The 23359-nt window shown below is 31.7% G+C and overlaps 2 protein-coding genes and 1 pseudogene across 2 annotated transcripts; 2 read left to right on the forward strand and 1 right to left on the reverse strand.

Moving 5' to 3' along the window:
* Positions 1-3631: 3631 nt before the first annotated feature.
* Positions 3632-5307, forward strand: LOC116019431 (annotated as a pseudogene).
* A 2357-nt stretch (positions 5308-7664) lies between these two features.
* Positions 7665-9269, forward strand: LOC116019268. Its single transcript, XM_031259417.1, has 3 exons — positions 7665-7812; positions 7998-8183; positions 8982-9269. Exons 1-3 carry the CDS (start codon positions 7755-7757, stop codon positions 9110-9112), a joined length of 375 nt encoding a protein of 124 aa, XP_031115277.1. The 5' UTR covers positions 7665-7754; the 3' UTR covers positions 9113-9269.
* Positions 9270-13653: 4384 nt separating this feature from the next.
* Positions 13654-23025, reverse strand: LOC116020351. Its single transcript, XM_031260829.1, has 10 exons — positions 22959-23025; positions 22016-22135; positions 21381-21515; positions 21219-21279; positions 19761-20686; positions 19369-19683; positions 18256-19005; positions 17897-18013; positions 16633-17812; positions 13654-14155 (listed from the first exon to the last, which is right to left on the reverse strand). The coding sequence occupies exons 1-10, from the start codon at positions 23023-23025 to the stop codon at positions 13654-13656; spliced, it is 4173 nt and encodes a 1390-aa protein (XP_031116689.1).
* Positions 23026-23359: the final 334 nt, after the last annotated feature.

The raw sequence follows: 23359 nt of genomic DNA on the forward strand, positions 1-23359 counted from the left end.
TGGTTGGATGTAATTTGGGTGTAGTTTAATTGCAATTTTGTGGATGTCAAAATTACGCCGTTTGGTTAGAGGAAATTGCAATTCCACCGAATTGCAAGTCCCTCTAAATGTGGAATTGCAATTCATGGGATACCCCCATGAATTGCAATTCGGTGTTCAAGAGGGGTAAAATTGATAGTGTAGAGACAATTTTACCCCTCGAATAATACCCTTTGTCTTTTTATTTTTATTTTTATTTTTTATTTTTTTTATAAAACACTTTGTTTTTAATACATTTTTTTGAAAATACTGTCTATTTTTTTTAATACCATTTTTTTGAAAATACCCTTGCAAAAAAAAAAAAAAAGATTTTGAAGATGTTTTGACAAATTCTCCTCCTCATCCTCCTCATCATCATCACCATCATCATCATTACTAGTATTTTCGCCCGTGCATTGCACAGAATGGATTTTTTATAATATTTAACAATATTTAGATCGATATACAATTATATAAATTATATCATCGAATATTATATAACGCAATTGATGAAATTGGTTGGATCGATTATGTTTTCTGATGTTTTTCTTGCTTGAATTAAAGCAAACAATTGTCCAATTACCCGTGCGATAGACAGATGAATTTGTAATTATATATTTAGATAATAAAAATAAAAATGAAATTATAAAAAATTCTAATATTGAAAGTGTACATTTATTTTATTATAAGATTAGTGCAAAAATATTACTCAATTAATTGAATAATATATGACTTGTTTGTCTACAATTATCTTAAAAATATCGATATGTAATATTACTTATGTAATTATATTATTACTAAAATAAATATGGAAAAAATGAGAAATAATTTAATTCTAATTATTATAAAAATAAATTCAACGACCAACATTTAGCTTAATTGCCATAATAATTATTATGTAATTATTATTAGTCAATTGCACTAATATATGTGTAATTATATTTTATGCCTTAAGTATATTTATTTTCACCATATCTCATTTAGTTTTTACTTCATCCTCCATATTTGAATGAATTAATTTTAATTATTATAAAAAAACCTAACAACCCATGTTTAATTAAGTTTTTTTAAAGTTTTCAAAAGGAATGTGTAATTAATTTTTTTATAAAAGTTTTTTAATAATTTTCAATCAATTAGTAATATCCTTTAACTTTTCCTATTTACCTCATTTCCGTTTCCTTTTTCATTAGGATCTTTTTAATTAATTGACCAATAAAATATTTAATTAGTTGACTACAAAAGTTTGGGCTGGAAAATTAAATATGTGGATTTTTACTTTTATAGATAGTATATAGATTATGATCTTTTTATATTTTCAATCAATTAGTAATATCAGTTTTTCTTTTTCATTTTATATTTTTACTATTGTTTGGACGGGAATTTCACAAAGGATAATTTTATTTTCATTAATAGTAGTATAGATATAGAAGTATAGATAAATATTCGAATTATTATTATTGGTGTAAATAATAATTAATAAATTATTTTTTCTTATAAAATTACACATAATTTGTTTCTATTATTTACACAAGAGTTAATTCCAGCAATGGTCCTCCGACTATATTGATTTTTCAAAATTAGTCCTCGACTTTTAATTTGGACAATTTAAGTCCCTTGACTTTTAAATTCTTTCCAATGTTGGTCCTTTCGTCAAATTTTGGTTGAGTTGATGTCAAATGAAGGGGTAAAATTGTCTGTTCACATGTTTATTGTATTATTACCCGTATTTCTCATGTCCTATACGCTGTATATATGAATATAATCCCAGTCGAAGTCTCAATCGAAGCCATTAATCTCAGTCGAAGAGACTTCGACTGAAATTATATTCATATATATAGCGTATAGGACAGGAGAAATACGAGCAATAATTCACTATACATGTGAACGGACAATTTTACCCATTCATTTGATATCAACTTAACAAGAATTTGACTAAAGGACCAACATTGGAAAAAATTTGAAAGTCAAGTGACTTAAATTGTCCAAATTAAAAGTCGAGAACTAATTTTGGAAAATCAACATAGTCGGAGGACCATTGCTGGAATTAACTCTTTACACAATTATAATGGTTTAATTATTCTCAGAATTTGGTATATAAAATTTTGTTACCAATTAAGCATTATTAATTCTTTTACCAATTAATTAATAATATAGTTTGTGCTGAGGCGATGATTTTTACTTTTATCAATAGTATTGATACGTGAATACAGAAACAAAAATTACCAATGAATAGATATTAGTTAATTTTTATTTTACATTTTCTTACCAAATAAATTTTATTAATTATTTGACCAATAAAATATTTACTTAATTGACTACAAAAGTTTGGGCGGGAAATGAAATAGGAGTATTTTACTTTTATATATAGTATAGATTATTACTTAAGGGCATTTCAGTCATTGTATCACTTATTTCCTTTTAATTCCCCTGTAATCCTATTCATGCATAGCAAACACTCTAATTTGAATTCATACTTTATTTTCACCTTATTCTCATCCCACCAAAGTACAATTGCTTTCCTCCCTAATTTTTTTTTCCTTCTAACCAAACGCCCCGTAAGAGTAAAACTCGGAGTTCTTGACGAAATTGAAGGCTTGAACCTTTGTGTCAGGCTAGGCCCTACTTTTCTATTTATTTATATTTTTTTTGATGAAACTTGACCAAAACCAGCCATTCTGATTTTAATAAATTGAAATCGGAACCATTCATACCGTTTTAGTTCTAAAGTGTCTAATTAAGTTCGAATTGAACCATGGTAACCCCTAGCAACATGGACTATGTGCTTTGTTTTAGTTTTATTTCACACACTAATTTTATTATAGTAACATTGACATATTATTTTAATTACACTTCATGTCGTCTATGCTATTCAGTTTTATTTTATACATACACATAATAGATTCGTTATAACAACACTAAAGTATTATTTTAATTATGAAACACGCTCATTTGACAATATACATGGGGTTGCAGAAAGCTTCACATAAAAAAATTGCGTCTCACCGCAGCAAGCTGCTACTCGCAATAGCATCTGCTTGCTGCTGCGATCAGCAATAAGAAATTCTTGCGGTTGTTCGCAGAAAAAATATTTCTTCTAAATATCATCAAATAATATTTTTTCGTAGGAAAGTATATGAAAGATTTGAAGTGTACCGTAAAATTGATGAAAAAGTTATGAAAGATTTGAAGTGTACCGTAAAATTGATAAAAAAGTTATGAAAGATTTGAAGTGTACCGTAAAATTGATGAAAAAGTTTGTCTAGATAGAGGAAAAAAAAGTTTGTACAGAATCTTGAAAAGTTTGGGGTTAGAGGGTTGGATTTCATCTATTTATATTAATGAAGAAAAAGTCTACAAAATTCCTATTTTGACAGAGTCTATGAAAGTTAATAACTTTTTGAATACGGGTAGACTTTTAAAAACTTTATAAAAATCTTAATTGAATACCAGTATACTTTTAAAGAGTTTTGAAAAGTCTGAATCCAATACCGATAATTAAAGAGTTTTTAAAAATATAAATTGAATACCACCAAACTTTTAAAGTTGATAAAAGTCATTAAAAACCAAGTCATGATTGAATACACCCCTAAACCCTAATCCTATAGTGTGCCAATTGCCCTTCCGAATTCTTGTCATCTATCCCGGAACCGGATACCTTGAACTCCGTCAACGATGGGGCAACACGATATTCGCCGTCCGTTGAAGCGTCCGGCGATCTCCGACCAACAACGACGCCGCGAGCAATCTCTTCTCCGTCAGGAACAGAACCGCCGCGATGCTCAGCTGCAAGCGCGCCGTTTAGCCTCCACCATACTCTCCATTCAATCCGAGCACCACGAGCTTGAACCCGGAGCCGAGGAAACTGAACCCGATTATCGATCTCAGAGCTGGTCAGCTCTCGAGAATCAGAGGAGCCGAAGCTCGCCGCTGGTTCGCTAAGCAGCTTATGCTTCCTGAGTGGATGATCGATGTTCCTCATAACCTGAGTACTGACTGGTACGTATTCGCGAGGCCTGCTGGAAAACGATGTTTTGTTATGTCTTCAAATGGGACAACTATCAGTAGGCTACGAAATGGCTCTCTCTTGCATCGCTTTCCTTCTGCTTTACCAAGCGGCGCCATTCTTGATTGTGTATTTCATGACTTAGATCAAACATATTATGTGACTGACATGATTTGTTGGGCCGGGTTTTCGTTATATCACTGCACTGCTGAGTTCAGATTCTACTGGTTGAACACTAAACTTGCCGAGACAGGGGCTTGTGACGCTCCCTCAACGTACCATAGATATAGATTTAGTAGCATTCCAGTCTATGATTGTGTCCAGGAAGGACTTCATTCTGCTTATACAGGCCCAGTTCCATATGTCAAGGATGGGCTGCTTTTCTACAATAAGCAAGCAGACTATCAAACAGGGAATACACCACTTTCATTGGTTTGGAAGGACACAAATTGTAGCCAGTATGTGATTGATACTGATAATAAAGGAGAAATTCCAAGTCAACAACAGGTGGTTTTGGAGCTATTGGATGATGGGAGATTGGCGACATCTGATGATCCTCCTGTTATATTTGGATGCTTGAATGGAGAATTTATCCAAAAGACTGGACTACGCTCCGGAGACCTTCTGCGTTTTTTTGTAAGATTAGTTTTGGTAGATGGGAAACTGGATTTGCAATACCTTGGCAAACCCAATCGTTCACGTGCCTTTGCTGATACTTACTCCAAGGTTCTGTTCTAGTACGCAGTTCGACATTCTCCTCTACAAATCGACCATATTTTTGCATCGATTAGTGCAAGTTGTGATACAGAGATGGCTGGCTGAAAGTACCACTTGAAACAGAAGCGTATTTAATAACATATGAAGACTATGACCCAGTTTAGTAAATGGTTGCCTGATTGGTTAGAAGGTATGATTAGTTAATAACATTAGCTATTGTCATCTAAAGACTATGACCCTCTTTGGTAAATGGCTGTCAGATTAGGTTAGCTGATTGCCTGATTGGGTTAGAAGGTATGATTAGTTATAACATTAGCTGATTGTAGAAGGTTGTTTTATAGATTAGCTGTTAACTGATAGCTGTTTGGTATAATTTCTTTTTTCAAAAAGCTAATTGAAAAGGCTGCTTTGAGTAGCTTTTTGAATTTTAGTATTTTGAAGTTACAAAAAGCTTATTAACCAAACAACTGGTCAAATAAGTCAAAATTAGTTGATAAGCTGATTATTTACCAAACAGGACCTATGAAGTTGACAATGTGAAGAAACTGCGAGTATTTGAAAGTTGAAAATTTTCTTTTTTTTTTTTAGCATCATGGCTACCGGTTACCATTTTTGTCGTGTAAGCTAGCGTTGAATCCGCAGTTGTGCATATTCAAAAGAGTGTTTATAGTTTTCTTTGTTCATGCGCTAATGATTATTTATTATTATTTCAAATTTTTTTTTTTTTTTTTAAATTTTCCTTTACCTCTCTTCTATTTCCCCCACACATCATTGTCCTTTAAAGTCAATTTTACCATTCTCCCCAATTAAATTGAAGAATAAGAACTAGTTAGCCTCTCAATTCTACTAGTCATTATACTCTACTCAATACAAATGTGAGATTATAGGTTTATATGAACTACTTATGTATGATGGGGTTATAAGGGAGCTTTATTAGTTGGGAAATTGATCACAAGGGGGACATTGTCACTAGCATGTCCCCAATATAAATAGAGCTCTCTACCTGTGTCAAGAATTCAAAACATGCTTGATTAGATAGGAATCAAAGAGCTCTTAGTTACTTAACATAGGCTCTTAGTTACTTAACATAGATTGTTAATCGGCATAACTGTGGCTATCCCAGGTCACAGGTTCGATTCCCAGTGGGACGTTGACTCTTTGTGCTTCAGTGGGTTGAGAAAGTATGTATGAACATATATTACATTGTAACGGAGTCAATAGTACTTAAAAAAACATAGATTGTTAATTAATATTACTATTTAAAACCCATATCCACAAAACAAATTATGCTATCATCATAGACACCACAGGGAATTGAAACATTGGGTTTTTGACTTTGAGCTTCATAGCTTCTTGAACAATCGCAAAAACATTAGTAAAAACAATCACAATGTCAGTTTGTAGTATCAGGGGTACAGCAACAATTTTTGTATGTACATGTAGCTATTATATTATGTGTCAACAATTATCAAGTTGTTTGTTTACATGTACAGAAACTATTAACTGTATGTACAGAATGTGTTAATTGAAAGTACACAATTTTTGTATCTGGGTTCAGAATGTATTATAAATCTTGGTCCATATTATAAGAATTGAAGATGATAGTGTGCTAACTGCTAGTGTATAACATACCTTGGAGTGACAATTTGCGATCCCGGAGGAGCCGAGGAGACTAAATTGAAGGCTTGAACCTTTGTATCAGGCTAGGCTCTGCTTTTCTATTTATTTTTATATTTTTTTGATCGAAACCGAACCAGAACCAGCCATTCTGATTTTTTATTTTAATAAATTGGAATCGGAATCATTCGTACCGTTTCAATTCTAAAGTGTCTGATTAAGTTCGAATTAACCACGGTAATCCCTAGCACCATGGACTACGTGCTTTGTTTTAGTTTCATTTTACACACTAATTTCATTATAGTAACACTGACATATCATTTTAATTACACTTCATGTCATCTATGCTATCCAGTTTTATTTTATACATATAATATATTCATTATAACAACATTAAAGTATTAAGGAGTATTTTAATTTTGAAACACACTCATTTGACAATATACATGTGTGTATGAGCTCTGCTATTCAAGTTCATTTTATACATATAATAGGTTCATTATAACAATACTAAAACATCATTTTAATTCTGTTAGATGTTTATTTGACAATGTACATATTTGTATGATTTTGGAGTAGAGAGAACTTTCTGTGGGTACTAATGAATTATTTGTATTTAAGTCTTAATTATGTTACTAGCATTAATTTAAAATTATAATTATAATATTTACAAATGATATCTGTTTTTATTTATTTATTTATTTTTACGTTATTTATTATGATTACCACATATAGTCAATAATTTGAAGAAAAAAAATAAATAAAATATCTACTTTTTGAGTACTATTGATTCTTTACAATGTACTACACGTAGTATCTGTTTATAACTACTTTCTCAATCAAATGAAACACAAAGAGCCAATATCGTATCCATTGAGACTCAAACCCACCCCCTCCCATGTGAGGTGCAATCGGGTGTCACTAAACCACAAGATATTTGACAAATATCTACTTTAATTTCCCTTAAAACTTATTTTGCCCTTATTTTTAAGGGTACAAATTTCCATTGAACTTTTTTTTTTTTTTTAATACAACTAGCCCTATTACATTGTAGTATCTGTTCAGATCTCATGACCTCCCAAATGGGAGAATCACTACATGCCATCTGAGCACAAGATACATGCTTGGCAATTTCCATTCAACTTAAAATGGAAAAAAATCACTATTTTTAAAATAATTGAAGTGGCTTACCTAGATATAGGTGAATAATTCAAAGACAAAAAACCCTATCTATAAGCATATAATTCAGGAAAGAGAAGTGTCATTTTCCCATATATAATTGTATAATTGTTTATTATGGCTGTATAATTGTTTATTCTGGCTCCCTCTATATATATTACAGTCTGCAAATGATTCATAGCTACACAGTACTTGTTAGATTCAAGGTAAACAACAAGAGATGGACAGAGTTTCAATGAAGCCAGCTTGCTTCCTAGTGCTTTTCATGGTTGCATCTTGTCAGTTCTCTCCTCTCTCTCTCTCTCTCTCTTTCACTCTCTGCTTCTCTTTATCTCTCCCTCTTTCTCTCTCTGTAGTACAAAGGCATACACATGCATAGTTGCATATGTAGTATATGTATTTATAATACATAATTTTGCCCCAACAATAATAATAAGCTAAGTGAGCTTTATACATGTTGCAGTGTTGCCATCAAGTTTGATGGCACAAATATCTGTAGGACCAAACAAGCAGCAGTTGTTCATGACTGGTCAACTTTGCAAGACTCATGATGACTGCAAAGCCAACAGTGTTTACTCTGGCAACTTTTGCATCAACAAAATGTCTGGATCTGAAATGGGTCATTGTGTTGGATTTGGTTCCACTCTGGGTAATTCTTGCTTGCTTAATTCTAATTTTAGTTTCTGTTTTATTCACCTTTAAAAAAAAAAAAAAAAGTAATCTGATATGATAAGATATGAATATGATTGTGGACTATCTTGAAAGAGTTTTACTACATGTGCTTCTAAATTATACTTTTTCACTTTTACTCCATGATGTTGGCAAATAAGGATTAAGGATAAGATATTTTTATCATGTGATCCAGAAAAAGTGTCTATATCAAGGATTTGTGAGAAGAGTAGAAGTTGAAAGTAAGAAGTGGGAGTACATATCGTATTTTCCATTATCTCAGGATGAAAAGAGAAATTTATAGTCACTACATAAGAGTGTGCACGGTGTAATTTTGTCTAGTGACTTTAGTTGACAAAGGATCACAATGAGGTAAATTAGTATAAATTGTCTATTAAGAAGGCTGAAATTCGAATTCGTGATATTATGATTACAAGTTGTATCTTTAGTCATTTTAGTTTGGATTATACCGATTGTGGGCTATATTATTACCTCTAAAGATTGAATCTCCAACCCAAGGGCCTCTAAATTTCAGTCCGACAAAAAATGACATGTGAGAGAATGTAAATCACGATAACTTACTTTCTCATTAAACATGACCAAATGCTAATGCCATGCGCATAAGAAATCTGTCCATTTTAAACATAATTCTCGCACTGTTATTGTCTTGTTTTGAATCTTGATCATTTTTTTTAATTACTATTTACTGAACAAGTGAGTTAAACGTGTGGTCGCCCTGGTGTACTATCTTGATTAAGCGCAAAGTGGTTTTGTGCAGTTCTGCCATCGGAAACGAAGAAGCGCAAGCCAATCCTTGGTTGTGGGAAGTGTGAAACTGACGAAGACTGTCGGGATTGTCCAGCAGCTGCCGCTTGTGAGAAAATTATTTTACCCGGCTATTGTGCTTGATATTTCCCCGTCGCCACAATAATGGTGCCTATAATCACCTCAGGAGACGATTTGCTTTAATTTTATTTTAGCCTTTAAGAGACCGTTTGCACGTCTACATGCTTATATGTAAAATCGTCTCATAATAAAATCCTTTTAACTTTAATTCTTAGTCCAACTGAAGAATTCTCCATGCGTTTCATTTTATTAATGACGTATGATTATATATATATATATATATATATGTATACACGAGACAGATCAGGTGAGAATCACATGTCCAGAAGAGGAATGAGAATCGCAGTAGCTTTTTTAAAAATAATTAAAACTTTTAAAGTACAAGTAAATTGTGTTAAAAGTGCAAGTAATAGTTTCATAGACTACACCTAAGTGCAATTAAAATGTATTCAAAGTGCAACAATATTAAGTGCACACAACATTATCATTAGGTGCACCAATGTGAAAATGTAAATTACTTGCGCTATTAAGTAAAAATTGTTACACTTTTAATTGATATTACTTTTTTACTTGCGGACTATCACCAATTACTTGCATTTTTAATACATATTACTTGCATCAAAGTTTGATTTGTTTAAAAAAATGCCATCATAATTAAAAAAAAAAATTATATATGATCCGTTAGTCTTGGACAAATGGAACCATAGAGGTTGATTTTTCATTTGTCTCCAGTGTATCCCATCTTACCTGAGTGCGCCTATATATATATATATATATATATATATATATATATATATAACATTAAAAGGGCTATAAAATATAAAAAGTTAAATTTTAAAAGGAAAACATAAGTCAACAGAAAAATATATACCATTATGTCAAAGAAAAAACCGCCGATTTTGGTACTTTTACATCAGTATATTTCAAAGAATGTAATTGATAGAAATAACTTTGGACTGAAAATTAATTATTATGTTTATTGTTACTCTGAAAATATAAGAAAATAAATTATTTAGAAAATTAATTAAGTTGTTTGGTTTGTTTAAACTTTATATGATTTTTTTTTCTTAAACCTCTAATATATCCTTACTATATACAAATATTAAAAAAATATATAATAAATAATTGACAATTTATATATATATATACACACACGTACATGGATACAATGAATCAGATTACGAACAAGACATGAAAATTCTATCAAAATATAATAAATGCAATAAAAAAGAATAAACTTGCATGAGGATTATATTTGAGATACAAAACTATAGTCAAGAATATTGACTAGGTATATGTATGTAAAATTTTTTAAATAAATAGTGTTGCTTATCTTCCGTAATGGTGAAACTTGAAAGAGATAAATTTTTTATATTTATGAGAAACTTTTAACATGACATCAAAAATGATAAATACGTAATTAAATAAATTTGGTTGATTTCCCATCACATAGAAAAAAAGAATCTTAATTACTCCAGAGGTAGAATTTACTGCCCTTGATATCATGTAATTGCATTTTTATTGATCCAAACTTTACTAAATCAAATATTATACCAAACAAGAAAATAATTTTCTCACCTTCAATAAAGTTTGAACTTTTCAAGCTACCAAACATCCTCTAGTTCTTTATATATATATATATATGTGATCATGCCTTCCCGTGAAGTCGATGCGGTTCACACCTTATGTATACAAATATACACCACTCAATGTTAGAAAATGCACCACAATGAAAATACACCATAACTCCCCTGTTCCTAATGGTGCATTTCTTAGCACTGTCCTAATGGTGTGTTTTTTGGTGATGCGTACCTAATGGTGCATTTTCTAACGACAAACACGGTAGTATCTTTTTTATTGGGTGACGCGGAGATTCAAACCCATGACCTTTGACATTTAATTGGTTCTAATATCAAATTGAAGTATGTGCTCTATTTCAACTAAAAGTTTAAACTGGTAGTTGAATTGTACATTTATATTTATATATTATATGCTCAACAGTAACAATCAAGTAACATCAAGGTGTAATTATTAGTGAGGCAAATGTGGGGCATCATTTTGCCGGCAATTTTGACCCAACCATTACATTCCAACGGAAACCCAACCCCACCACCGACTGTTCTGTCGTTTTCCCATAAACAATGTGAGAATCAATTAATGTGATGGGTGAAAGTTGGGTGCATGTTACTCACCAAATGCAAAGAATGCATGTGAAGTGACTACAGGAGTTCACCTTCCCCGGTGCACCATATACAGACAAAATACATTTTAGTCTCAACTTTGATCCAATCTAGAGAGTTTCTGATCTCACTATAATAAATTTAATTGCGAAATACTTTTTAAATAACTGTTTGTACAAGAAAATAACATTTTTATCCCTAAGTTATAAGATAATTGTAGAATTCATCTTTTCTAAGTGTTGATCATATTTACTTAATTATTATTAATGTTACACTTTTTGTTACATTATTAATAAAACATTAGAAACAAAATTTACAATTTTAGTATAGCTCAAAGACGAAAGCATGAAAAAATAAAAAATGTAACGCCAATAATAACTTCAGGTATAAAGTGAAAAATTTAATCTAAAGAATTTCTGATCTCACTATAATAAATTATCTGAAAAATATATATAATTTTTCTCCCATGTTTTTGACACCAAAATAAATTCTTAACTCAAAAAAATCAATACTATACAATTTTTTAAATCCTTAATAGAAATATCAAGTTTATGGATAAGGTTGTGCCAAAAATAATACTGTAATTTTTTGTGGACACTGGCTACGTGTAGAGCTTGCGTGTTGGTTTTGGTACTTCGGTATGAAAAACGACGAAAATGGCAGACACCTGTCATCAATGCTCTATATTTTGAAGTACCTTGGAACCCTGTATGAGAATCTACAATGTACCTGGAACTTTTCGCTAATCATCACCCAATATATATTTCATATATCTTTTTTTCTTTTCCTATCTTTTTATAAAGATAGAAAGAAAAATTCATTAACATAAATCAAATCCAAAACGGCAAAACATTATAAATGAAAAGAGGGTGAGAAAATCATTGCCTAGTAAAAATCATTTATGAATAGTCTACGTCTGATCCAGTGGCGGAACCAGAATTTAAATTGAGTGGGGGCGAAGAAGTAAAGATAAAATGAATTCAAAATTGTTCAAATAAAAAAATATCAAATACGAATAAGATTGTTCAAATACAAAATACATTATAAATTACAATACAAGATTTATGATAAACTACGGGATAATATTCCTGTACGAGTCTACGCTCTCTCATATTTTAAAATCGGTGTAGAATTGCTTCATTTGAAAAAAAAAATGAAACACTTAGAGACCAAATCATATATATTGTTAACTAGAGATGAAAAACTAAAATACATCAAGATAAAAAATATTTAAAATAAAATATAAAACATAATTAATTAGATAAAATAGTTTGAATGGAAACACATTATAAATCACACAAAATTTCATTTAAATAATTTGAAAACAAAAGTAATTTCACTTAAAGAATAAAGAATTTGAAAACAAAATTTACGTGACAGGGTCGAACAATAGACCATTTCACTTAAAGAATTTGAAAACAAAATTTATGTGACAGGGTTCGAACAATAGACCATTTCACTTAAAGAATTTGAACACAAAAACAAATTCATGTAACAAGTTTCGAACAATAAACCATTCCATATTGTATGACAATGGTGAAGCCTTACCATCTAAGCCAAATTACTCTTTATTTAAGTTTTGGTATATTTTGTATACATACTATATATATGGGCTGGGGGAGTCAGCTACCCCACTGCCCCCATTGTGGGGGGCCAGTGGTCTGATCAATACAATTGTTAGAATAACGAGAATATAAGAAATCGAAAAATAGAGAGAGAATATATACTGTGTTGTTTAAAATTATTTGTGAGTAGTAAAAATTGACTCTCTATTCTATATGTATGGAGTCTATTTATATATATTTTGGGTTTAAAGCCTAGGAATAAGAATGTACTACCTCATATTGAGAATCTTTGTTACATTTGGAATAATAAGCCATAATCTACTACATGACAAATTATGCTATGGACCCGGATCCATGTTCACAATTTAAAAACTCTATTTTTACAATTTTATAATTCTATGTTCACAATTGTAGAATTATATATCCACAATTTTAAATCTCAATATGCAAAATTGCATTACTTAATATTCACAATTTTTGAACTTATATTCACAATTTTTTTATATAAATTCAAAAATTGTGTTATACTATTGAATATAGAGTTATGAAATTGTAAACATAGAGTTATGTAATTGTGAATATATAATTCAAAAATTATGAATATAGAGCTCAAAAGTTGTGAACATAGAGTTCAAAAACTGTGAATATAGACACTACTACAGAAATCACATACAATGTCGGCTATTAAACGTCGGCTAAATAATTACCCGACGTTAAAGGTTCGTTAATTAATTAAAAATAAATAAAAACTCTTTAACGTCGGTTATTAACTAATAACCGACGTTAAAGGCTTAAATTAAGACGTTGTCGCGATACGACGTCAGCTAGGTGATTAGCCGACGTCGTATCGCTTGTGAAATCAGTCCCACCTCGATACGACGTTAGCTAGGAGATTAGCCGACGTCGTATCACATATTAAATCAGCCCCAGGGCGAGATACGACGTCGGCTAGGAGTTTAGCCGACGTCGTATCGCGCCAAATTATATTTTCGAACCTACAACGTCGATTACTATAAATAACCGACGTTATAGGGTTTTTAATAAAGCCGTATACCCCCAATTTTAGACCATATTTACCCAAAATTTCAACGCCTCCACGCAAACCACCACTGTTGTCGCTCACTTCCACCGCCGTCGCACAACTCCATCGCCGTCGCACACCTCCACTGCCGTCGACAGCCCATCGCCGCGAAGCACGGCCGCCGCCATCCACCGCCTGGAGTCGCTGCAACACGCCTGACCTCCTCCGTCGCTCATCCGCAGCAGTCGCTGCAAGCCGTTCGCTGGGAGGTCCTCCATCGCTGTAGGCCGCACCGCTGGGAGCTCCTCCGCGCTGCCGCACCGCTAGGAGGTCTTCGCCGCTGCCAACAGGTAATTTTTTAATTTTTATTTATTTTTTAATTTTTTAATTATTATAGTTGAAAATAATTATATTTGGATTATTTATTAATACATTTCAAAATTTAGAAATTATTTGATGTTTTTGGTTATATATTTCGAATTATTGTTAATTAATTTCAAATTTTGATAGTTAATGTTAATATATTTTGACTTTTAGAAATTATTGTGTGTTTTAGGAATTAATATTATCATATTTCGAGTTATTGTTAATTTATTTCAAATTGTGGTAATTAATGCTAATATGTTTTTAATTTTAGAAATTATTGTGTGTTTTAGGTATTATTATTATTTCGAATTATTGTTAATTTATTTTAAATTTTGGTAAATAATGTTAATATATTTTGAATTTTAGGGTTGAGACCTAGCCTATCAATTTTAAATTTCCATAACTCGATCTTAAACCTTAATTTCACTTTTGATTTTTAATTAAATTAAATAAGAATAGTTAAATTATTCATTAATATATTTCTTCTTTGTGTTGGCTTTAAAAAAAAAAAGAGTTAATTAATCTTCAATCACAATGGACCAATATCATTATTAACGTAACTATGTACCGTCGTATATATTTTTGTCTATTTGCTTGTAATGTTAAGATAGGTAATTGTTAATTAAAGAGTATTATATGTCTTAAATTTTACACATTATAAAAATAAATGTAAAACATGAATTGAAATAATTAAAAGTAGCATGGAACATAAAACAAGCAAAAATATATGCATGTTACTGTTTAACGGAATTGATCATATATCATCTTAAGTGCTTAAATCACCAACTTAGTGCATAATTAGGAGTTTTGTCCTTATACTTAAAAGATTGGTTAATATAAGTGCTTAAATCACCAACTTACTGGTTAATATTCCGTTAACTTTTAACTTACCCATTAATTTATATAAGTAAGGTCTTAGGTTCGAACCCCATTTCAATCAAAGTTGGCATAATTATTGAACATATACTACGAATATATTAGAGTATATTATTCAAAAGTAAGTACCCACTCTATTAATCTTATTAAATTAAATAAATTAGTAGTTACAACAAAAAAATAATACATATGCATTTCTTTAATTTATAATTCAATGTTGACAATGCCTTTATTCAAAAACAAATATTCATTATCAACAAATTTCAACAAAAAAATAATACATATGCATTTCTTTAATTTATAATTCGATGTCTACAATGACTTTATTCAAAAACAAATATTCATTATCAAAAAATTTAAAAAGAGATATAATTTCATTAGTTATATTCTCTATATTTTCTACAATGCAAAGATTCTTTACCTTCAAATTTATTAATTAATTATATTGACTACATTGTTCATTGTTTTTTTTACACTATCTTGTAATTAAATATCAAAGTTATACTAAAAAATGATGTTATATATTTATTTACCAAGTATTATGTTAATAACATGGGAAAATTTTTTTTTAAAAAATAGTTTGAATCCAATCATATTAACTACTTAGAGATGATTTAATAATAAACTTTGGACATTATCTCATTCGCGCGCAATGCGAGTGAAAAACTAGTATATAATAATAAAGGATTGAAAAATACTACATGGACTCCTAAGTTCGACTTCCTACTTTTACTCCTTCACACAAAAATTTGATGTTGATATGTTTCTTGGGACCCACAGGATGAAGATAACATATCATATCTTACCACGTTAGAAAGTAAAAGTGAGAGAGTATAAAATGCGAGTCCACGTAGTAGACTCTAGGGGTTGTTTGGTTGGGTGTAATTTGGTGGGAGTTGTAATTCATTGAATTGAAATTCAATGAATTCGACAATTACAGTGTTTGGTTGGAGGGAATTGCAATTCCGCGGAATTGCAATTCCCTCTAAATGGTGAATTACAATTCATGGGGTACCCCCCATGAATTGTAATTCGGTGGAGAGGAGGGGCAATTATATGGGTGTAAAGACCATTTTGCCCCTCCTCTAAATTCTTTGTCTTTTTTTTTTTTTTTTTTTTTTAAATTTTTGAAATTATTATTATTATTATTATTGAAAGAATTATTATTACTAGTATTTCACTCGTGCGATGCACGGAATGTGAAGTATAAAAATAAATGTTATAATTAAATGAGTTATCGATATTTCGTTGTCTTCAATGTTATATAATTATAATGATTTGTTTTTGTATATAAGGATGCTAACAAAGTACTAAATAATTGAATTGCTATAGTAGAATTCCAATATACGATTATATTAGGAGAAATTTTGTTCGGAGAAATAAAAAATTTGAACAATATAGTTATAAAGTAGAATGTTAAATTGGTTTTAAAGAGTTCATATAAATCTAAATTACAAATTATTGAAAACTTCTTTGTAAACAACATTAGTTGTTTTCTTACAACAACTTTCTAACTCACTACAAAGTAAAATCTTGAGCCCAGTTGGATTACTAACTCTTGAAGCAGCAACATACAATTGACCATGCACAAACACCAGTTTCTTTAATAACAGACCCATATGAGATAGTGTTTGACCTTGACTCTTGTTAATGGTCATAGCATATGAAAGCATCAAAGGAAATTGTCTTCTACTAAACTTAAATGGCAATCTTGGATCTGAAGGCGTCATACTCAACCTAGGGACCAACACCCTTGTACCAGAATGACTGCCTGACATTATCTTAGCTTCAATTACATGCTCAGAAAGTCTTGTTACAACCAGTTTAGTGCCATTACATAAGCCGAGAGAGTGATCAATGTTTCTTAACAACATCACCGGTGAACCAACCTTCAATGTCAAAGAATGGTTTGGTATACCTGATGCCTTAAGGCCATTAAGAAACTCAGGTGTGTGAACATCTGCAAGAACTCCACTACCATTATCCGTTTTACATACAGAATCACAACTAAGATATGTTCGACTCTCAGCTTCGTGCATGCTACTCATGTAATCATTAATAGCGTTCACAACATCCAATGTTGGTGCCAAAATTGCCCTACTCTCAAGAAAACTGTTATCACATGAACCATTTTGGAACATGGGAAATGTACTTTCAACAATAGTGGCAATTGGGTCGCCATTTGATGACAACAACATCTCATTTGGAATCACAACCTCTGGACAATCTTCGTTAGATGCACCTGCTGTACCATCCCCAATAGAAGCTATCCACTTTGAAAATTGTTCTACTTGTTGTTTTTCTTCAGCATTTTCCATATTTTCCAAACGTAGATTTTTTGTCAACCTTAGAATCGTACAACTTTCCCATAAGTATGATGAATTGATGGTTGAAGAAACAATATCTTGCCTAGAGCCTTTCGGTATAACTGGTAAAATCTGCCTAAAATCACCACCAAGTACTACAGTCTTACCACCAAACGTATATCTCTCACTTGCAGGATTGGTGAAACGAAGCAAGTCTCGCATAGTTCTGTCTAGTGCCTCAAAGTAGTGTTTGTGCATCATTGGAGCTTCATCCCAAATGATTAACTTTGCCTTTGAAATCAACTCAGCAAGGTCGCTATCGGGTTTAATATTGCAGGTGGAGTCCTCATTAATGTTAATTAGTATAGCAAACCTTGAGTGTGCCGTCCTGCCACCTGGCAACAATAGTGAAGCAATTCCACTTGAAGCTACATTGATAACAATTTCACCTTGAGATCACAATGTGGCAGATAGGGTCTTCCATAAGAATGTTTTCCTTGTTCCTCCATAACCATAAACAAAAAACAATCCACCTTTGTTAGATGACACGTCTCCAATTATTGTATCGTAAACACCACGTTGCTCTTCAGTGAGTTGGCTAACAAACCTATCGCTTTCATCTGCAAGAACTACACGATCATATGACAGCTCTTCAAACAACAAACGATTTCCATTTAACCTTGTAGAAGCAGCTCGTGGTGTGGGCATGGGAGGGAAGTCTTTTAATGATTTGTTGTATACTTGCAACAATTTTTCTAACTCTATTAGAGATTCTCTTTCTCCTCATTTGTTAAAACTAAATCTGTAATGATATAGCAATAATTAATATATTTAAATTATTATTTACGAATGAAAGAGATGTGCTTAAAATAAATACTTATTGAACGCTTACCTGGAATTGATAAGAATATGCGTTGATTGTATTGCACATCTTCAGACAGGTAATCCAACACCTCCTTCCAAACAATTTCAGGCCTATTAAATGAATTTGATGTCAACAATGTCACAAAAAGTTTTCTCATAGAATGAGCAGATGACCAATCACTTGCTTCTTTAATGGCATCAATATACTCCTTATCATCATCCAATAGACCACGGGCATAACATGCATCTCTAAATGAAGTATATTGTATACCATTAAAAAACCGAATTTCCTCAAAGCTTGTAGGCCCGCGAACTATGTTTAGAAGGCATCTCAAGTAGTACAACTCCCCCGTACCCGGTGGTACATAGAAAATACGACCTATGACAAAACCTTTCTTTCTTGGACTCCATTCTCGAATATCCTTTTTCCAAACAAATTTAGTTGGCATCTCAATATAAGTCAATAACTTAGCCTCGGGAAACCTTTTGTTTGCTTCAAACCAACCATTAAACATACTTTGACCAATTGTCTCCCTCATCAATACGTTGTCAACTGGGTCGTCATCTTCAAAAATTATTGTTTGGCAGTCTGGTAGGTGAAAGCTCAATCTCTCCACCGCTGGAGTTCTAAACTGTACCTCAAAGCTAAATAGCCGCCAAGTAGCCTCACAAGCTGATATGTACCTACAGTCGTAATACATGTTAATCTCATCAATGACTTCATTCCTATTACTGTCAGAGGTACTTTTATAGAACTCAGCTGTGACCCTGTCATTCCCTTTATTAACATATTTGAATAAATATTTGATTGATCTTGATTGATTATTAACATATTTGAATAAATATTTGATTGATCTTGATTGATTACACCATTCCACATTCATATGAGCCCTATATTTAAGCAGCAAATACCTATTGTGTGGTACAACAAATCTATTGTCCAATTGAATATACCTATTGTGTGGTACAACAAATCTATTGTCCAATTGAATACCACTTTTCATAACAAACCTACCATCATCTCTCAATTGAATACCACTTTTCATAACAAACCTACCATCATCTCTCCGTCTAATACCACTTTTCATAACAAACCTACCATCATCTCTCCGTCTATATATTGGGTAACCATCTTACCTACCATCATCTCTCCGTCTATATATTGGGTAACCATCTTTATCAAAAGTCGATGAGTCAACAAACTTCTTTGGAAAATGCTTTGAACACCTTCCATTCACCATACACGGAGATTGCTTTCTTACATTTCCACAAGGACCATGGACCATAAATTCTTCAACACATTTGTAGTACTCTTGATCAACTTCTTTATCTGGTATTTCTGCTGCGATCATTTTGTCAATAAAATTGCACCCCGCATTCCGATCATTGTTTGCTAAGAAGAGTAGAATGTGAGCATGCGGTAGACCACGCTTTTGGAACTCAATAGTGTAAATGACTACAAAAAAAATGTAAATATTAGTAATTTAAAAAAATAAATTTAAATGAATTTTTTATATACTTGCATTACTTCACCTGCTCTAACTGTACCAAACAATTCTCCAGTTCGAAGGTCTTTTATTAGATCATCCAACTTCATCTTAAAAATTCGGCAAACAATATCGGGCCTGTCTTCAGCTTTCAAATCACGCTTACCTAAGTACCGTTCAATTTCTGGCCACTTAGGATTGCAAGTAAATGTGATGAATAGATTTGGATAACCTATCCAACGACATATGGCCATAGCATCCTGGTAGTTCTGAACCATATACTTAGCACCGCCTGTGAAGCTAGATGGTAGAATAATACGCTTCCCTTGTGTGCTAGGATCAATCTCACCACGGGTTAGTGCATCTGACAACCCTTTGTAAGCTTCACATCTTAATGACTTTTGATTGTTCCTTATGTATATGAGCCTTCCAGTTTCCACCATGGTGTAAGCGTCTACCAAGAACTGTTGAAACAACCTTTTGGAAAATAACAAAGTCGAGAGCTCTCCGGGTCGTTCATGCATCCGAAAAGAGAAGAATTCCCTCGCTGTTATGCGGACCCTACTGTTAGATTTGTTGTTGGAATCTTTACATCGCTGTATATCCTCTCTATAACCATCTTCTCCATATGGAAATAAGAGTGGGTATTGCAACGGTAAGTACGATGGGTGCAACTCACTAATCCTTTTCAAGAGACCAGATCTAGTCTCGACCAATATGTCACGTTGACCCATTGTTGGTTCCAAGTCTCCTAAAATGAGTGCTGCAACCTCAGACGCTGTTGGGAGGTTATATGTTCGGGCATCTTTGTTACGTTTGTCAATTAGTCTCATCTTGATTTCTACCCGTGGATTTGCTTGAATATGTGTCTTTGCATTGCGGAAGGATTGTACTAACACATTGTTCTCGTCCAAAACTTTTTTAATATCAGAGACAACTTCAACATGAATGCTATCTTTGTCATTGTTCTTCCTACAATTAACATTTAAAATTATTGTATTTAAAATAACTAAAAGAATAAAATAAAACTATTCTCAAAAAAATAAATAAACAAAAAAAATAACTAAAAGTAGTAACTTTAAATGACATTATTTACATTTGTAGTAAATAAAAAATTACATACCTTACCGAACAAATACGGTTATTAATTTCATTATCTGTGTCGTGTATGTACAATTGAGCAAATTTTGGTTGACTACCTTCGGTGGGTAACAAACTACCAATTGAATGAAAATTTTGTCCGTTGATGCGAAAAATTGGCGAGGCACCGCCGCAATTAATTGAGTGGTCAATCTTACCACCCATAGACGTGAAACTAAACATACTATTGTATGACCTAATGTTTTTCAGGAAACACGTCCTCTTCTCTCCGTGCTTAAAGAACAAATCATACAACTGTTTCGGTGGGGTGGACATCTGCGGAAGGTTAATTTTCCCATGTGCGCAACAAACTGAATATTTTGGCAATGATTTCAATCTAGACTGACTAAGACGCTCATTATACCAAAATGTTGCCGAACAATGTTCACAACTATATGAAGGGTCGCCACAATCATCATATTGAACTGCAATACCGTTTGAAAAGAATACGTTGTAAGTTAAGATACACTGAAAAACAAAAATATTAATTTATATTAAAAGAAATTTGATAACATCAATTAATTACCAGATTGAACTTCACTCTCCATAACTTCATCAAAATCTTGACTTAAATCTCGACAAATTACAACTTGTGGATCTGATTCTTGAGTAATATTTGGCCGAGAAATGCCCAAGGAGTATGATTGGCTACGCTCACTCCCTTTAAAAGAAATGAAATAATCCGAATTTTGAATATCCTAGAAATTAAAGTTTAATAAACTAAAATATTTAAATACATACATTTATGTGCATTCACATTATTGTCTATTGTTGATACTTCCGTCAACGTCAATGAACCTTTGATCTTCTTACTTCGAATTGTCCCGTTACCTGTAGTTTGATAATTGTACGATAGATAACTACAAATTTAAAACCACCAATTGCCGGGGAAAAATAATTAACAACTATTACATTGATATACTTACAATTTGTAATATCACTCAAAGGTAGAGAATTTTTGGATCCCAATGTAACATTGAAACGATTTTTTGGAGTACCTGTAATCGTTCCAATATACGTTGAATTTTCACTTCCTGCTAAGAAGGTAATTTTATTTTAATGCATCTTAAAAGTAAAAGTTACACTAAAAATAGTATATGTACATAATAGGTAAGTAAATAATTTAATGTAAGTTGGCTAACTTATTAAAAGACTACTAACCTGTTAGTTGTTTGTAATTAGTGTTGCATGTAGTGCCTTTATCATTACGATTATCAAATGTCTGGCCCATCATATAATCTTCCGCCGTGTTACGAATAGTCGTATTAACAACATTTCCATCTAAAATAATAAAAATATAATTAGATCTTATATACGGTTAGTTTTTAATGTGTAATTACAAAAAAAAAAAAAAAATACTAACCGTTATTCAACACAGACAAAGGAGTTGCCAACGATTTTTGAAATACACCATATATCAGTAAAGGACTTGATCCACTATTTTTTGGTGTAGTACACAAATTTCCTACAAAAAAAAAAAAGTAGTATAGTAATTAAACTCTAACATCGTGACGTGTTGTGGATAAAGTTTCGAAATTAAATAACCATCATATAATAAAATTAACATAGAAAACCTTATACTAAAATTAAATAACCATCATATAATTATTTCCACAAATAAAATTAATTAAATATATAACATATTTAATTTTTTACTAAATCTAGAAGTGTATATATATAGAAGTTGTTAATGAGAAGGAATGACGGGATTACCAGATCCGAAGCTTGTAGATCTACAAAAAGCTAAGTTTGCATTAGGGCTTTTTAATTTTGATTTTTAATTAGTGAATTCTTATTCTTATCTATGCATTGTGGATTAAGGCTTTTGGATTTAGTTTGTGTTTAGTGGAAGTGGAAGTTCTGTTCTATGGCAGTCGAAGTTCAATTCTATGAATATATGTGTAGTTAGGGTTTCTAAGGCAGTGAAACTTCAGTTCTATGAATATATATGGAATGCCGAATTCATGAATGTAATATATGTGGAGTTATTTTATTTTATTTTATTTTATTTTTGTGAAATTCTATGCTCACCTAATTACCCTAACTGATTTGTGTAATGAAGAACAGTTATATAATTTGTATATACTGGAAAGTGTTCACTAACCTTGGCTAGCTGAGTATGGTAGCTTCCTCTTATTTCCAATGACTGTGGAACTTGACAGGTTCTTCATTTCATCGAAATCTTGTATACCTTAGAGAACAAAATTTAGAATCATATTTAAATTCTGTTGATTGAGTGATGTTCTTATATATGTGTTAATTTTTCATATTGGGGACTGTAAAGTTTCTAAATTATGTCTTCACATATCCCAACCAACATTAAATTTTTTGGCAGCTCATATCTTAAAGTCTGCAAGGTATATATTTAGTGCATTTTACATAGATCCTTAAGTTTTTTTTTTTTTCAAATGAATTTTTTAAACAGGTTTAGTATGCTTGTGTATTTAACTTACATTACCACTGCCAAATTAGATTTTGTATAATCGTATATATAAACAAGTTAGA

The sequence above is a fragment of the Ipomoea triloba genome, chromosome 5 (genome assembly GCF_003576645.1).
Source record: "Ipomoea triloba cultivar NCNSP0323 chromosome 5, ASM357664v1".
NCBI lineage: Eukaryota > Viridiplantae > Streptophyta > Magnoliopsida > Solanales > Convolvulaceae > Ipomoea > Ipomoea triloba.

Coding starts and splice junctions, on each gene's coding strand:
- LOC116019268 (XM_031259417.1), top strand. CDS start 7,755: ATGGACAGAGTTTCAATGAAGCCAGCTTGCTTCCTAGTGCTTTTCATG. Junction 7,813..7,997: donor GCTTTTCATGGTTGCATCTT/GTCAGTTCTCTC, acceptor TACATGTTGCAG/TGTTGCCATCAAGTTTGATG. Junction 8,184..8,981: donor TGGATTTGGTTCCACTCTGG/GTAATTCTTGCT, acceptor GGTTTTGTGCAG/TTCTGCCATCGGAAACGAAG.
- LOC116020351 (XM_031260829.1), bottom strand. CDS start 23,025: ATGAAGAACCTGTCAAGTTCCACAGTCATTGGAAATAAGAGGAAGCTA. Junction 20,687..21,218: donor CATTGTTCGGCAACATTTTG/GTATAATGAGCG, acceptor TGTTAATTGTAG/GAAGAACAATGACAAAGATA. Junction 18,014..18,255: donor CATATTCTTATCAATTCCAG/GTAAGCGTTCAA, acceptor TGTTGTTTGAAG/AGCTGTCATATGATCGTGTA.